Source organism: Podarcis cretensis (assembly GCF_951804945.1).
Source record: "Podarcis cretensis genome assembly, chromosome: Z".
Lineage (NCBI taxonomy): Eukaryota > Metazoa > Chordata > Lepidosauria > Squamata > Lacertidae > Podarcis > Podarcis cretensis.
Window position 1 is genome coordinate 10,104,169 of NC_137184.1, and position 17,428 is coordinate 10,121,596.

At 44.3% G+C, this 17,428-nt stretch overlaps 1 protein-coding gene across 3 annotated transcripts in view; it reads left to right on the top strand.

Annotated features, from left to right (window-relative positions):
• GSN (gelsolin) overlaps positions 1–16,980 on the top strand; it is a 60,909-nt gene extending 43,929 nt beyond the window's left edge. For all 3 annotated transcript variants that reach the window (XM_079962061.1, XM_079962060.1, XM_079962059.1), the window contains exons 6-17: positions 2,147–2,236; positions 3,163–3,295; positions 4,735–4,823; positions 6,310–6,525; positions 7,979–8,112; positions 9,686–9,776; positions 11,025–11,195; positions 12,281–12,455; positions 13,197–13,321; positions 14,462–14,539; positions 15,581–15,641; positions 16,578–16,980. In XM_079962061.1, coding sequence (XP_079818187.1) covers positions 2,147–2,236; positions 3,163–3,295; positions 4,735–4,823; positions 6,310–6,525; positions 7,979–8,112; positions 9,686–9,776; positions 11,025–11,195; positions 12,281–12,455; positions 13,197–13,321; positions 14,462–14,539; positions 15,581–15,641; positions 16,578–16,747 — 1,533 coding nt within the window. In that variant the 3' untranslated portion in view covers positions 16,748–16,980. The remainder of the gene's footprint in view (positions 1–2,146; positions 2,237–3,162; positions 3,296–4,734; positions 4,824–6,309; positions 6,526–7,978; positions 8,113–9,685; positions 9,777–11,024; positions 11,196–12,280; positions 12,456–13,196; positions 13,322–14,461; positions 14,540–15,580; positions 15,642–16,577) is intronic.
• The last annotated feature ends 448 nt before the right edge of the window (positions 16,981–17,428 follow it).

Sequence of the window (17,428 nt, forward strand, 5' to 3'; positions counted from 1 at the left end):
TTCTCACAAATCCATACGTGCTACTCAGTTGCAATCCTATATGCAGTTACTTGGGAGTAAGCCTAACACAGGGAAACTTACTTCTGAGTAACTAAGTTACATGTTTTGCAGAGAATCCATGACTAGATTTTGCAGGGAACTTAAATACAGTTGCCGTTTCTGCCTATTAGCTTGTATCAGCAGAGGGATGGGGCATTCTGTTAAATTTCCCAATCTCCCGTGTGGAAGTCCAGTTGAGGGTCCTACAGATTAAAATCCAGCCTCTTCTGAATTTCAGTGCTCTTCCCCAAATGTGGTGGGTGAGAGAAAATGGGGCAGTGTTGCTACATGCATGTTTTTGGTAATCAAAACATGAAAGGTTCAGAGCCCAGTTGATGCTGAGTGTGTAAGAGCTGCCTCCTCCCACCAACCCCTTGCACATTCAGTAAAACTGCACCGGGATACTGTAGGAGAGGTTTGAATTCTGAATTTTTATAACAACAACAATTTATTATTTATGTCCCACCCATCTGGCTGGGTTTCCCCAGCCACTCTGGGTGGCTTCCAACAGAATATTAAAATATTAAAATCAGGGTTAAAATATTAAAATACAACATTAAAAGCCTCCCTAAACAGGGCTGCCTTCAGATGTATTCTAAAAGTCTTGTTTTTCTCTTTGACATCTGATGGGAGGGCGTTCCACAGGGCGGGTGCCACTACCGAGAAGGCCCTCTGCCTGGTTCCCTGTAACTTGGCTTCTCACAGGGAGGGAACTACCAGAAGGCCCTCGGCGCTGGAACTCAGTGTCCGGACAGAACGCTGGGGGGTGGAGACGCTCCTTCAGGCATACCGGACCGAGGCCGTTTAGGGCTTTAAAGGTCAGCCCCAACACTTTGAATTGTGCTCAGAAATGTACTGGGAGCCAATGTAGGTATTTCAAGACCGGTGTTATGTGGTCTCGGTGGCCACTCCCAGTCACCAGTCTAGCTGCCACATTTGGATTAGTTGCAGTTTCCGGGTCACCAGAGAGGAGGGAGGTAAACTATCCTGCTTGTGGGCATCTCATGGGCATCTGGTTGGCCACTGTGAGAACAAGATGTTGGAGTAAATGCACCTACACCCCCATCCTCCTCCCTGCTGAGTTCCACTAGAGCAGGCACATCCAACTCCCAAGAGACTGCGATCTACTTCCAGTATAAAAAAAAAAACTGGCAGTGATCTACCCATTGTCATTGGAGCGAGGAGGAGCCTGCGTGCGTGGGCTGGGTGGATTGCCCAGAGTTGTTGATCCCAGAGTTGTTTGTTGAGCTTTTTGAGGGTAAGGTTGCCCAGAGTTCTTCAGCTTTTATTTGTTAACTTTTGGTAAACTTTATTTACCGTATTTTTCACTCTATAAGATGTACCAGACCATAAGACGCACCTAGTTTTTGGAGGAGGAAAACAAGAAAAAAAATATTCTGAATCTCAGAAGCCAGAACAACAAGAGGGATCACTGCGCAGTGAAAGCAGCGACCCCTCTTCCTGTTCTGGCTTCTGGGATAGCTGCGCAGCCTGCATTCGCTCCATAAGATGCACACACATTTCCCCTTACTTTTTAGGAGGGAAAAAGTGAGTCTTATAGAGCAAAAAATATGGTAATCCCCAAATCGATAAGGGTCCCACGACCTACCAGGATCAGTCATGGATCTACCGGTAGATCGCCATCTACTGGCTGGACATGCCTGTACTGGGGCAACATTGCGACTTAAGGAGAGAACTTGCAACCAGTACCACTCCCTGGACTGTTTGCTAACATGAAGGTCGGTAGGCAGGGTGCTGGCTGAGGGCAGACTTCAGTTGGTAGGGCAATGCCCCATTTGCCCTAATGGACCAGCCTCCCCTGTCAAAGCCATGCCCGAAAATTAGCCTTTGAACTGGTCAATTTCCATAAGGTTTTGAATTTGGCTTCTCCTTCCTGCCCTCTCCATTTTCCATAACTATCCTCTTGTGCAACAGGCATAAATCAGGGTTAAAAAAAAGAGAGTAAATGATTATTTTTCCATGTGGGATCCTGTTTATTTCTTCAGTTAAAGCATCTGGCGAGCAGAGAGCCTGTTTAGTCAGCATGCACTCCTCTAGAAACTTTTATATATTATTATTAATAATTTTGTGTGTGTTTGCTTTTCAGGTCCTGGGACCCAAGCCCACCCTGCCAGCAGGCACTACTGATGACGGTGCAGCTGACGCAACCAACCGAAGGCTGGCTAAGCTGTACAAGGTATAACAAGATCCAGATGGCCAGTGAGCCAGTGGGAGGGAGCCCTATGAAACAGTGGAGAGAGACAGCGCTCAAAGCAGTATTTGGGGGTGTGTTTTTTCATCTCCCAGGGAGAACAAAGAGCTGTTTCAGCATTGCCTGTCAATGATTGGCTTTGGCTAGAGTGCATGGCGGGAACAGTGTCAATGCCATGAATGCCAACCCACCCGATAACCTGAACTTACATTTTATTTTATTTTTTCATTTTGCTTTTGCAATAGAAACCTGTCCAATGGAGTACTGTATAACCAAAAACATTAAGATAAGTGGAACCTGCAGCAAAATGATGCAGAATATCCCCACCCCCTAACAGAAGTGTTGGGGTGTGTGTGAGTTTATACTGTGCCATTTAGTTGTTTAGGGTTCCAAGACAGCTGGACGTGCATTCTTTCAGGAGACTAGAAGGCCACATTTACACCGTACGTTTAAAGCACTATCACTTTTAACAGTCATTGCTCCCCACAAAGAATCCTGGGAAATGTAGTTTGTTCATGGTGCTGAGAGCTAAATGTACTTAAGTTTTGTTTTAATCAGGGTTGGCTGACTGGGGTTAAGCCAACACATTTGTGGAGGAGGAGATTTGAGCCGTGAAAAGGAGAGAAGTGGCAGTATTTGTGAGAGAGGACAGTGGAGATGAAATGTGGTAGCTGTGGCTGGGGTGCCCCTTCAGACTGCTTTTGGGGGGTTTTTAGTGGGTGGATGTATTCTGCAACATGTCATTAATACAATAATAGGTTTGTATCAAACTGAATTTCAATCAGAGTAGACTCATTTCAATTAACAGACCTAAGTTAATCATGCCCATTAATTATGGTTGGTCTACTCTGAGTAGGACTAATGCTGGACACACCCCAAGAATAACAATCTGTTCTGCTGTACTGTTACAGGTATCCAACGGCGCAGGGAATATGGCGGTCTCTCTGGTGGCTGATGAGAATCCATTCTCTCAATCAGCCCTGAGCTCGGATGATTGCTTCATTCTTGACCATGGCACCGATGGCAAAATCTTTGTCTGGAAAGGTAAAAGGAGAGAGATATACAAAAGCCATATGGCTGACACAGGCCATGTTCAGACCACACACTTAAAGTGCTGCTATAACACTTTAAACTGTTGTGGCTTCCCAAAGAGTGTTGGGAGCTGTAGTTTGTTAAGAGCTGTTAGGTGACCCCTATTCTCCTCAGAGAGCTACAATTCCCAGAGTTTGTTTAAGAATCAGCTCCTCTTCCCAGGAATTGTAGCTCTCTGAGGAGAATAGGTGCTGTCTAACAACTCTCAACACCCTTAACAAACCGCGGCTGCTTTGAAGGGAGACCATGAATGTTTAAAGTGCCATCATTGTGCTTTAAATGTATGGTCTCTGTGTGTGCTAGTGAAATACATGCAGCTGTGGAATCAGGGGTGGGTTCTCAATTGCTATGGAGAGTGTGCCTTATTGTTTTGTTGTAGGGGTGTGAATTTTCTATAGGGGTTAATAGGCAGCATTAAAAACATAAACACAAACTCACTGTAAACAAAAGAATGAGTGTACAACAGATTTGGGGAACCTGTGGCCTTCCAGATGTCATTGAACTCCAGCTCCCATCCGTCTCAGTGGGCATGGCTGATGGAGGTTGGAGTCAAACATCTGGAGGGCCAAAATTCCTGGTGTACCAAGAAGCACACCACCTGATAATATTACTTTATGCACTTCTCTAATTTGATGTTACATTGAGGGATTGTGGAGGGTGCTGTTTGTTTATTTGTTCAGGTTTATTTAAAAAAAAATCCCACTTTTCTTTTTGAAGAAACTCATACTAAATGCCATTTTTGGCAGCAAATTTAAATGTATTGTCACATCTAAATTGAGGGGAGAAATTGGTGAGGGTGTGTGGAACAGCATAAGGCCTTGCCACTAGACAAGATTTGAAGGTATAATTAAAAGATGGCAAATAGTTATTTCATTTGTTGCTTATAAATTTTCCCACCATGCTTTTGTGTGCATGCACAAACATATTTTTTGCTGCAGGCCTCAAAATGTCTTCGTGTATTTAAATTTTATTTATTTTATTATTATTATTATTATTATTATTATTATTATTATTATTAATGATTTATACCCCGCCCATCTGGCTGGGTTTCCCCAGCCACTCTGGTTAGCTTCCAACAAAAGATTAAAAATACATTAAAACATCAGTCGTTAAAACCTTCCCTAAACAGGGCTGCCTTCACATGTCTTCTAAACGTCAGATAGTTGTTTATTTCTTTGACATCAGAAATACATTCTGCCTCATATGATTGATTTTTTTTTGCCTCAGAAATATGTTCTGTCTCACATACTTCAATTTGTGCCTGAAGCACAAAATGTCCACTTGAAGGACTTCTAAAACCCTTCCCCTTTAAAAATCACTCCATCTGGTAGCAAATTTTATATTCTCTTTTAATATATCTATCTTCACTCACTCCTGTTGCTAACATGAAGGTAAAAATGCCAATGCTGAGGAAAGGAAGGCTGCCTTGAAAACTGCCGCAGAATTCATCACCAAGATGGGTTATCCCCGACACACACAGGTGAGGATACAAGAAAAGTTATCCATAGACTTCCTTCTGTTATAGCAGGGATGAGGAACCTGTGGTCCTCCAGGTGTTGTTGGATTTCAGCTCCCATCAGCTCCGGTAGCCAGGGCCGGCTCACCCTTGAGGCAGGGTGAAGCAACTGCCTCAGGTAGCAGAAGCCCCTGAGGTGAAACTCTTACAGGCACCCTATTCGCCGCCGCCTCAGTCAGTGGTGGAGAAGTGGCACCAGCAGCAGTGCCGATTTCCAATGATATCTCACAAGATCTTACTAAAATCTCATGAGATCTCAAAGAGTGCGAGTCATCTCACAGGATTTTGACAAAATCTCGTGAGATTATGCTGGAAATCAGCAGTGGAAGTGGCACAGAGGCAGCGCTGGTAGAGGTGAGGGGCACAGCAGCAGTTCCAGCAGAAGTGGTGATGGGGCATATGATGCAGCAGAGCAGGGTGGCACTTTCCATTTTACCTCAAGTGACAAAATGGGACGCACCACCCCTGCCAATAGTCAGCATAGTCAGTGGGCAGAGATGCTGGCAGTTGTAGTTCCACAGCATCTGGAGGGCCACCAGTTCCCCACCCAAGTTAAGGAATGAGGTTAGGATGCATGGAAGGTAAGTGGAGAAAAGAGATGTTGCAGGAAACACACAAGGTTCAATTCAAAGCAAGATGTGGGAGGGCTGAAATGGGATGGTTGGCTCTCAAACCATGATTAAGGAAGGTTTGTTGAGTTTTGGTTAATTTCTTCAGTTGACAAACCATGAATTGTGATTGTCCGGTAAGCTAGAATGTGAAACTATGGTTTGAATTTGACTTTCAATGCTTTGAGAGCCAGTGTGGTGGTGTGGTTAAGAGCGGTGGACTCGTAATCTGGTGAACCGGGTTCGCGTCTCCGCTCCTCCACATGCAGCTGCTGGGTGACCTTGGGCTAGTCACACTTCTCTGAAGTCTCTCAGCCCCACTCACCTCACAGAGTGTTTGTTGTGGGGGAGGAAGGGAAAGGAGAATGTTAGCCGCTTTGAGACTCCTTCGGGTAGTGATAAAGCGGGATATCAAATCCAAACTCCTCCTCCTCCTCCTCCTCCTCCTCCTCCTCCTCCTCCTCCTCTTCTTCTTCTTCTTTTATGCTAACCCTGGTTTGTGGTGATGTTTACATTGTCATAGTTCAATCACCACATAGATTGCTGGTAAGTAAAGGGGGTGAAGTTAAGAACCTAAGGATTGAGACGACAGAATACAAAAGACTAGCAGGGTTAAACCATGGTTTGCTTTGGGTACATCTGGAACCTCAAACGACGGTTTGCCATACTGTCTAAATTGAGCCTATGTGGCTCAACAGCTGAAGAACTGCACTGAGGCCTAGTGTCAAGAATAAATTGTGCTGATAAAGCTACTTAAAAAAAGAACACTAAATAAATACAATTCTGTCCTAGTTCGGCTTCAGCTGAGACCATTCCATCTCAGGATACTTTCTTTGTTTCAGATCCAAGTCCTTCCCGACGGTGGCGAGACTCCGCTGTTCAAGCAGTTCTTCAAGAATTGGCGTGACAGGGACCAGACAGAGGGCATGGGTGTGGGCTACATCAATTCTCACGTGGCCAAGATTGACAACATTCCTTTCGATGCTGCCACACTACACACCTCCCCAACAATGGCAGCCCAGCATGGCATGGAAGATGACGGCACTGGAAACAAACAGGTAAGTGGGGGAGAGGGTAGTTATACAAAATCGTCACTCTATTAGGCAAAAGGATCTGTCCAGCATTTGGCAGCTCAGGACTCTGAGCAAGAAAGACAAAAACTGAGTGTGTATTGTACTGCAGTCAGTGAGTACAACAGGAGTAATTATTGTTATGATTTGGGGGGTCAGTGTGAATGATACCTTAGGTCCCTTCCAAATCTGTGATGTTGTGTATGTGGGGTAGAATACATATGTTAAGTTAATGGCTTTGGCTGGTCAGTTAAGTGCTGTGAAGTCTTGAAGAGGATGCCATAAAGATAAATGGGTTGGCCTTTTCCCGCCTCACCCCTGGCTGGAGGCCATGGTCATCCTAGGAGGAAGAAGAAACTGACCAAGGAAGGCTGTCTAAGTGACGAGTTGTGTGAGTGAGTTTTGGCTAATGTTGGAAGTGGAGACAGAGAGCAATGTTTTGCTCTGTGCTGAACCTAAGCTGTGACGGGGGGCTTCGCTGGAAACCTAACAGGGAATCGAGATCTGTTGGGGTGTTAAATCTGTGGGTCCCTTCATCCTGTGCTCAGGTTGCGTATATGTGTAAATAAAGCCACCTATCCTAAAGATGTCTCCATTGGTCTCTCCTGTGGCTGATCTCCACCCACTGCAATTCCTAGACATGCTATCTTCAGTACTAGACATGCTATCTTCAGTGGTAGCTGGAGTCCTTTGGGACTGGGAGGACGGAAGGCAGGGAGCCCCACAGTAGGTGGTGCTAGAGCCAGTGATAGGCAGAGCCTCCTCATTTGAGCATTGCCTGCATCATCCTCCCTGCTGAGTTCTACAAGGGCGGCACTGGAACTAAGGACAAGCAAGCAGGCAGCAGGGCCACCCCCTGGACTAGTAAGTTGAAAGCCAGGCAGGTGGAGGCTGGCTGAGAGCAGACTGTGGCTGGTGGGGCACTGCCCCATTTGCCCTAATGGACCAGCCTTGATCCTGGAGGCAGATCACTGCCATTTCTGATAAAGTAGCCACCAATAGCCCTTTTTCTCCCTTAATCTGCCTCATCTCCTTTTAAAGCCACGAGTTTGCCATTTGAACCATCCATCAAAGTTGGCAACTTTCAAAGCATTAGAGGACTTAAGTCATATCCACAGCATACATTAAAAGCACATGGCTTCCCTTAAAGAATCCTGGAAACCATAGTTAGTATCTCTGTGAGGAATAAACTACAGTTCCCAAGATTATTTTGGGATGGGGGGAGCCATGACTGTTGAAATTGCTATAAATGCACTTCAAATGTGTGGTGCAAATACACCTGTCCATACACCTGTTTCTCGCTTTCCCTACTCCTTTCACATACATAATTTGTATGTCTTAATTTATTATTTCAAGAAGCTGGAACTCATTCCACCAGTGGTCTCCTGTTTGCCATTTATCTGATTTGGATGTCATTTCTCTTCTCCCCACCCCCCTTCAGATCTGGAGAATAGAAGGTTCTGCCAAAGTCCCAGTGAGTCCCTCAAATTACGGACAATTCTATGGTGGGGACAGCTATATCATCCTGTATGATTACAGACATGGTGGAAAACAAGGCAAAATCATCTACACTTGGTATGATAACTTTTTTTTCTTATTAGTATTTTTTAAAAAAATTAAGACAACTTTTGCCCTCAGATGTTGCTGAACTACAACTCCCATCAGCCACAGCAAGCATGGCCAATGTCCAAGGTTGATGGGAGTTATAGCTCAGTAACATCTGGAGGACCAAAGCTTCCCCACACCTGATTTAAGGTTTTCTAACTCATAACAATATGGGACGCGGGTGGCACTGTGGGTTAAACCACAGAGCCTAGGACTTGCCTATCAGAAGGTCAGCGGTTCGAATCCCCATGATGGGGTGAGCTCCCGTTCCTTGGTCCCTACTCCTGCCAACCTAGCAGTTCGAAAGCACACTGAAGTACAAGTAGATAAATAGGTACCACTCCGGCAGGAAGGTAAACAACGTTTCCATGCGCTGCTCTGGTTCGCCAGAAGCAGCTCAGTCATGCTGGCCACATGACCAGGAAGCTGTATGACGGCTCCCTCAGCCAATAAAGTGAGATAAGCACTGCAACCCTAGAGTCGACCATGACTGGACCTAATGGTCAGGGATCCCTTTACCTTTACCTAACTCATAACAACGTAAGAGCCTGCATGATCAAGCCAAAGCCCATCTGGTCCAGCATCCTGTTCTCACAAATGGCCAACCAGGTGCCCCACCAGGAAACCTGCAAACAAGACCTGAGCACAAGAATCCTCTCACCTTCTTCAGCTTCCAGAAACCAGTATTCAGAAGCACATAACCTCTGCCCATGGAGGCACAAAATAACCATCATTGATAGACTTATCCCACATCATTATCCCACATCCCAGCCATTGATAGACTTATCCCACATCATTTTTAAAAGCCATCCAAGTTGATAGCCATCACTATGGGAACAAGTTCCACAGCTGAACTTTCATTGTGCATAGAAGTACTTTCTTTTATATTTCCTGAAACTTCCAGCATTAAGCTTCATTGGATGTTCACAAGTTTTTAGTGTTTTCAGAGAGAGAGAGAAACTTTATTTTATATAACGTCTATTGTGTCACTGTTTACTCCTGTTTTCTCTAAACTAAAAAGCTCCAAACTGGTTTCCAACAAATGTTTCCAAAGCAGTGTAAAAGAGGAATATAAAAAAAAACCCTACATATATAGCAAAAACAAATAAATGTATATATAACCTTAACAAAAAGTTATTGAAAGCATCAAATTACACAAATAGTGTTTATAATATAAAATGACCATGTCGCTTTCAGAAAAAGCCATTTTTAAACGGTAAGTTTTTAATCATCAACTAAAAGCAAAAATGCTAGGTGGTTGTCCGTTCGATTCAGAGCTGGTTCTATAGAGCCAGAGCCACAGTGCTAAAGGACCGATTTCTAGATCCACATCCACACCATAAATATAGAGTACCACTTGACTTTCCCCAAAGATTCCTGAGAACTGTTGTTCTTTAAGGGTACTGAGAGTGGTTAGAAGACCTCTATTCCCTTCACAGAGCTACAAGAGCTGCATGCAATCCCCAAAGGATTACCCCTTGAGAGGAAAAAGGTTCCCCAATTATGCTGTGTACACTCATATTTTCGCCCTTTGTTTTTTCAGGCAGGGCGCTGATTCCACCCAAGATGAAGTCGCAACCTCTGCTTTCCTTACTGTCCAACTGGATGAAGAGCTGGGAGGCACTGCAGTGCAGGTATTGCTATCTGGGCCAGCCCATGTGGCTTAACTAAAGATGGGTTCAGTTAGATTGAGCTGAAATAAGGGGGCAAGAAACGAAACAGATCTGTTAAATGCCAGAACTGTAGCATGCTCTGAGAGATGATGAGACTATGCACCTGTGATCATTGAGGTTTTAAGACTACAGAACTACTTTTAAGACTGCTTTCATGCTGTGCAAATTACACATATGTGGAAAAAAATCCAGACCTTTTAATTGGAGCAAACGAGAGTGCTAACAATATAAGATGAAAGGTTGCCATACGTCTGGAATTTCCGGGACATACCTGGAATATCACGGGTGGAAGCAGTGTCCAGGCGAAAATCGGTCAAATGTCTGGGAAAATCCAGACGTATGGCAACCCATGTCGGCGGTGTTGTTTTTGCCGATTTTCTTTAAAAGTAGCTAAAAGCCAAGGGTTTTGTGTCTTATTTTTCACTTTTTTAAATATGGCAACCCTATAAGATGAAACCTGAATGTTGAGCAGATATTTCAATAAAATTTGTCTGCCCAGATCAGGAAATTGGACAATAATTAAATTATATGGGGGAAGTGTTTAGAGAGATCACAAGAAACAGAAAAGAGATGGGGGTCCTCTAGACCAGTGGTTTTTTGTGGGTATATTCTGCAATATATAATTGGCACAAAGAAAGTGGGTAAGTGGTGGATTTATACTGGACCATCTTTACATTATTTCACTTTTTCAGCTATTTTGCAATGCTTACCCAAGGTTTCCACATTATCATCTGGAGGGGCACTGTTGTGCAACAAAAGTAGGACAAAAAATAATCCAGAATATTTGTTGTATAAAAAGTTACAAGATTCCCGCAGAAAGTTATGGGGCACACACTGATTAAATGAATCAGTATGTCTGCCCCAAATGCTTCACAGGTGCAAATAGTACTGAAAGTGGAGTCACGTGTAACTCCCCAGATACCATCGCAAGCACAAACAAACATGAATGCACAATCAGGAGAATGTCTGGAGGGCCATTAATGTCCAGTTAGCTGGCTATTTGTTTAAATGGCTGATGATTTGCTAGCTTTTAACTCGTCCTGCTGATTCACCACCCTCAGTAGTTTTGTATGCTCCGTGGATCCTCTGGCCTGTTTCCATGGTAGCTGCACATCGCAGGCATTCTGATGGTAGGTTGATGCATGGCAGAGCTTGAGCCCTCAGGTGTTTTCTTCCTCTGTGGAGTGACTGTGGCCTCTTTTGTGATAGAAACGAGTGGTCCAGGGCAAAGAACCGCCTCACCTCATGAGCTTGTTCGGTGGGAAACCTCTGATCGTGTACCAAGGTGGCACCTCCAGAGAGGGAGGTCAGACAAGTCCTGCATCCACAAGGCTCTTCCAAGTCCGGTCTAGCACATCTGGCACTACCAGAGCTGTGGAGGTAAGTGACCTGTTGATACCTGCTGACCATGGACAGGCTTCATAGCCAGGCCTTACTTTTGGGGCCTTCTCCTAGTCAGTTGTTCTCTTTTCACCAGCTTCTTTCTTAACTGGTGTTGCTGTCAAATTCTATCCGAAATAAAATTTGGGGTTCCATTGATGTGGAATCCTGTTCCAAAGCAGGCAGCCACCTAAATCCAAGCTGCTGTTCTTGGTGTGTTCAGCCAGGGAAAACTGGTTTACACTATTTGCAATCTGAGCAAAATATGAATGCACAAGAGCTGTCGCTCACAAAAGACTACAAAACCAGAGTGTGAGTTCTGTGCAAGTATGTGTGTGCAATTAAAAAAAAATATTGTGAGGAATATACATGGATTTTAATTAGAGCGAATGGCAGTGCTGACAAGATGGAGTTTGAAAAATGAGCAGGAAGCCTTGGGTTTCTGCTGGAAAAATGAACCACAGTGACTTCCATTTTTGGGATACTTGACACACCATGCCCAAATGTTCAGCTTTAATTTCTCAAAGCTAAGTCTATTTTACTTGTGGAAATATAAGGAAGAGCATTCGGGCGTTATATTGCCTATGGCTAAATTATTCCAATGGAATTTTGTGACTACCTTCACTTACGTTCTGGAATACAGTCATACCTCGGGTTAAATATGCTTCAGGTTGAGTGCTTTTGGGTTGCACCCCTACGGCAACCTGGAAGTAACGAAGCATGTTACTTCCGGGTTTCACCGCTCGTGCATGCGCAGACGGTCAAAATGACGTCATGCGCTGAAGCGGCAAATCGCGATCCGCAGACGCGGGTTGCATTCGCTTCAGGATGCGAACAGGGATCCGGAACAGATCCTGTTTGTATCCAGAGGTACCACTGTAATTCCACTCTCACATCTCAAGCCTCCTGTCACTCCTAATTCCTGGTTGCCCAATGTTCCTCAAGGAGTCAGTGTTCTGTTTTTCGTTGAAAAGGCAAGTCAAATTGGCACCTCTAAGTTCTGTAATGTTGAGAAAGCCACTGGGTGGCAAAAAAGCGTCTGTTCTGGCAGCCCTGATGGCAGGCTTAAATTTGTCCCTTCACAGGTGGATGCGGCTGCTAAGGAGCTCAATTCCAATGATGCCTTTGTGTTGAAAACCCCCTCTGCTGCTTACCTGTGGGTTGGCAAAGGAGCCAGTGAGGCCGAGAAGTCTGGGGCCAGAGAGCTACTGAAGGTCTTGGGAGCGCATGCAACCGAGGTTGCTGAAGGCGGAGAACCAGGTTTGAAGTGTGGACCATCCACACATCAGAATTCTTTATTAGTTGTTCTGTGATGCTTTCCCTAATGTCATAGCTGTCAACTTTCTCCTTTTTTTTAAGGGAATTTCCCTTATTCCAAATAGGATTCCTCGCAAGAAAAGGGAAAAGTTGACAGCTATGCCTAATGTTACAGCATTATTGCTCTTTGGAGGGCCATTCTTGTGCTACAATGCAACAAGAATGTAGCCAAAAACTACCTGGGAATACTTGTGGTAGGAAAAAATAAATCAGGATTTTTGCAGGAGGTTATGGGTGTGCATCAACTGGAATCAAAGCAGCATATTCACCCCTAAAGTCTTGCAGGTGTAAACAGTCCTGAAATCAGGATTGTGTATTGCTGTCCTAGAACCATCACCCCACATGGACTTTGGTGTGTTTTTAATGTTTTTTACTGATAATTTTAATTGTTTTTATTTATATTTTTTTTAAAAACATGCAACCTGCTTAAGAGGTTTTGCTGCAATCGAATGATATATACATTTTGTTAAATAAAAATAGATAAGACCATGAACATCAATCATCACGAAAGAAGAATAAAAAAGACACAGGGACAGGCCATAGTTCCGATTAAAGGCACTGGGGTTCGCATGGTTCGTTTCCGGTCCTAAATCTATCACTGCGCTGTCTCAAAACCAGAGGCGGCCACATCTTTCCTGACGATGATGGCAAACCTGTATGTGTGGTTCCTTTCCTGTCTTGCAGCTGGTTTCTGGGAAGCACTTGGTGGAAGAGCTGCCTATCGCACCTCCCCACGGCTAAAGGACAAGAAGATGGACATTCACCCACCTAGACTGTTTGCCTGCACCAACAAGAGTGGCCGCTTTACTGTGAGTACCCCATGCATTCAGGGCATTGCTGAGAACTTAGACCACCTTCAGACTGTCAGCATTTTTCAGGAGAGATGCAGGCACATGCCAAGACATTTTGGTTTGTGCAATTACAGTGGATTAAAATGCACTGGTTTGTAGCCAGCTAAACTCATTGAAACTAATGGACCAAAGTTAATCATGTTCATTAATTCTAATGAGTCTGTTCTTAGTAGGACTAACATCGGATGAACCCCTTGTCACCCTAGCGCAACAATCCACTAAAAAAAAAACCCAAGACTGTTTCTAGTTAGGAAAGAAATCGGAAAATACACAGAAAAGTGTGGGATGAATGTCTAGACACCACACACACAAATATGGACAAATGCTTATTGTTGCATATCTTCCCCACACATAAATCTCAGCAAACACTTAATGAAGACTAGATGTAGTCTAACCTCCACACAAGCTTTGTGCAAGCAAATCAGGATGAGTGCTCAATGAACTGGTTGCACATATAGTCTAATATTGTACTGCATTGAGGAATTAAAACCAAAGGAAGGTTTTGGAGGACGGTGGCAATGGGTAGTACAGTGTCATGGGCTGCTGAGTCTCTGAAGGTGTGCTTAAGCCAGCGAGGGAGAACCTGTGGCCCTCCAGCTGGGAGTCGATTACAAGTTCCATCATCCTGGACAATTGACCATGTGGTCTGGGGCTGATGGGAGCTGTATTCTAACCATGCCTATAGGGCCTCACCTTCCCCATCCCTGACTTGAAATAACCCGGTCTCATACCTGCCTGGCAGACAGGTGTGTGGCACCGTGTTGTGTTTGCTCAGTGATGAGGGAAAGGTACTCTGCACATGGCCCCTTTCCTAGGAGCCAATCCGCAGTCTCCTTTGTGATGAGTGAGGCCAATCAGGGTGAAAGGAGGTGGGTCAACCTCTGAGGACTGGCTCCCTAGGGTCACTCTGGAGTAGACTCCTGGGAAGAACACTGTGGAGGACAAATCTAAGCATTTAGGAACACCAGCAACACAAGGTGCTTCAGTTTCAAGAGAATGGTGTTCAGGTTCTGTTACGTACAAGGGAGCTTCAGGGATAGTGCAAGCTTTGGCTGCTTGTCCCCGTTAACATATCACCCTCTTAAATATTTGGTTTAGATTGAAGAAGTACCTGGAGAGCTGACGCAAGAGGATTTGGCCACAGATGATGTGATGCTCTTGGACACCTGGGACCAGGTATGTCACTATGTCTTCACTAGCAATCAGTTCTTTTTGTGCTCCATATCAAAGAGACCAGTGTGGAACAAGGGAAATTAAAAAAAGAGTCACATTCAGTGATGCACCGTGAGAGCCAGTGTGGTGTAGTGGTTTGAGTGTTTGAATAGGATCTGGGAGATCAAGATTCAAATCCCTACTCAACCAGAAAGCCCACTGGGTAACCTTGAGTTGGGCACAGCCCCTCAGCCTAACCTACCTCGCAGCATTGTTGTGAGGATAAAATGAAGAAGGGGAGAAGTATGCACGCCGCCTTAAGCTCTTTGGATAAGAAGCTGGGATATAAATTCAGTAATAAGGATGGGAGGGAGAAATTTGATTCAGGTCACACTTGAAGGCAAACCTAGTTCACACTTTCTGAAACAAAACGCAAACTGAAACACAACCATCCTTCGAACGAGACATCACTTTGAATTTTGTAGCGCAGTTTTCCAGCCAAGTTATGTGTCCAAAAATGTATATACTGGGGTGAAGTGTGCCTGAAAACTAGTGAAAATAGCATACAATATTGGGGGGAACTACCTTGCAAAGATATGTATATTAGACAAAATTACATTGAAAGCAAATGTGTATATTAGGATGAACTTGCACTAAAATCCTGATGAGCTATCATGAAGACTTTAAAAATGCAGAGAGCAGAACAAGACAGGAAAAATGAGAACCCAGAACAGACTCAACCATCCCTAGTTATGCAATAAGCCTCTTTATACCAGCTGTTGGGAATCACAAGTGGGGATACGACTGTTGTCATCAGTCAGGTCCATGGGCGTAGCCAGGATTTTTGTTGAGGGGGCAGGACTTTTTTTAGGGAGGGCTGTGATGCGATTGGTGAATTAGTTAAGTATTTTTATTTATTTACTTGATCTGGGGGCAGCTTTCCACACCCCTCTGGCCACGCCTGTGGTCAAGTCCTGCTTGCACACTTTCCAGGGCCATGTGGTTGTTCGCACTGTGACAGTGCACATACGGATGTTAACATTTCTCATTACCTTTTCTTAAAAGGTCTTTGTTTGGGTTGGAAAAGACGCGAACGAGGTGGAGAAGACGGAGGCTCAAACATCAGGTAGGATGGGTATACACCTCTCATTTCTGGATTCATTTCTCACTGACCAGTCAGGCCTTACACATCAGCACGTAGTAAAGCCACACTGAAATAAGTGCATGCAGAATGCATTACCATAATAAGATCTAATTCTAAAGAATTCCGTAACAGTGGCCACATTCACACCCTTCATGTAAAGCACTTTGATACCACTTTAAACAGTTATGAGCTTCCCCCAAAGAATTATGGGAGCCCCATCGCCATTGGCCATGCTTGCTGGGGCTGATGGGAGTTGTAGTTCAGTAGCATCTAGAAGGCCAGAAATTCCCTACAGCCATCTGAAAATGAGCCTCAATCCATCATCTGGAGACCTCTTTGTTGTAGTCCCTCAAAATTACTATTCCATTTATTAGTCACATTTTTGCACTCAAGTGCCTCAAAGCAACATACACAGTGAAAAATAAAGCAGAGACATTAGAATTAGACACAGAGAAATGAAACAAGCCCCACCCACCACACTTAAAGGATGGTCACAACAAAGGCCACAGACACATCTAACTACCCTCACAATTTTAAAAAAAAAAAAGGAGTTGTATACAACTTACATTCTATTCAGAGTACACCCACTGAAATCAATGGATCCAAGCTAGCCATGTTAATTATCTACAGTGGTGTGTGTTGAATAGCACTAGCATTATATGCAGGCTCAGAAGCCTGGATAAATAAGAATGTTTTAGCTTGGCACCTAACAGACAGCAGTGGCACCAGGCATGCTTCCTAGGGAGCCACCACTGAAAAGTCTTTCTTGTGTCATTACCCTCTGCACCACCCTCAGACATAGAAATGAATTCACAGGGTCCTTCCCCATGTCCTTATATATGCCTATAAAAGCTTATTGATCCCTCTTAGCTCATTTTTCTCTTCTCTTCTTTTTTATCTTCACTTGCATCTTTACAGCCAGGAGATATATTGAGACCGACCCTGCCAATCGTGACAGAAGAACTCCCATCACACTCATCAGACAAGGGTTCGAACCACCCACCTTCACTGGCTGGTTCCTTGGCTGGGAAGATGATTACTGGAGCACTGATCCTCTGGATAGGGCCATGGCCGAGCTGGCTGTGTAAAGGGAACAGCTTTTCTTTTTTAAATACATATATAAAAGTTCGGTGCCTTCACTGCCTCTTAAGAGCTACTCCTTTCCTCTACCACCAGCTGCAGAATTATGTCACTCTTTTTTTAAATAATAATAATAAATAGCCTAAGTAGCTGTGCAGGACCTGAATCTCACCATGAACTGTACTGCCTTTTCTGCTGCTTTGAAAATGGTCTTTAATAAAGCTTATGTGGAAACTCAGAAGGTTTGTTGGCTTCAGATAAAACTTATTGAGAGACACTGGGGTCTGCGTCTTCCAGGAATCATCCTAAGAACATATGTAGAGTCCGGCTGGATTGAGCCAGAAGTCCTGTTCTCACTGTGGCCAACTAGATTCCCCCTGGGAAACCCAAAAGCAGTAACTTAACACAGCAGTCACTCTCCCCTCCTGCAGTTTCCAGCAACTAGTATTCAGAGGCATACTAATTCCAACAGTGGAGGCAGAATGTAGCGGTATCCTCCACTCATTTGTCTTAATTTTCTTTTAAAGCCCTCTGTGTAGGTGGTCATCACTACTGCTTGTGGTAGAGTGTTATAAGCCTCTTGCCAAAGTTCTCACCAACATAGGCAGGGTCGCTGGTGCTACACAGTCCAAAAAAAGACGGTCTTGGTCCAAAGGTTATCCAGAAACAACATCAGGAAGCAGTCCAAG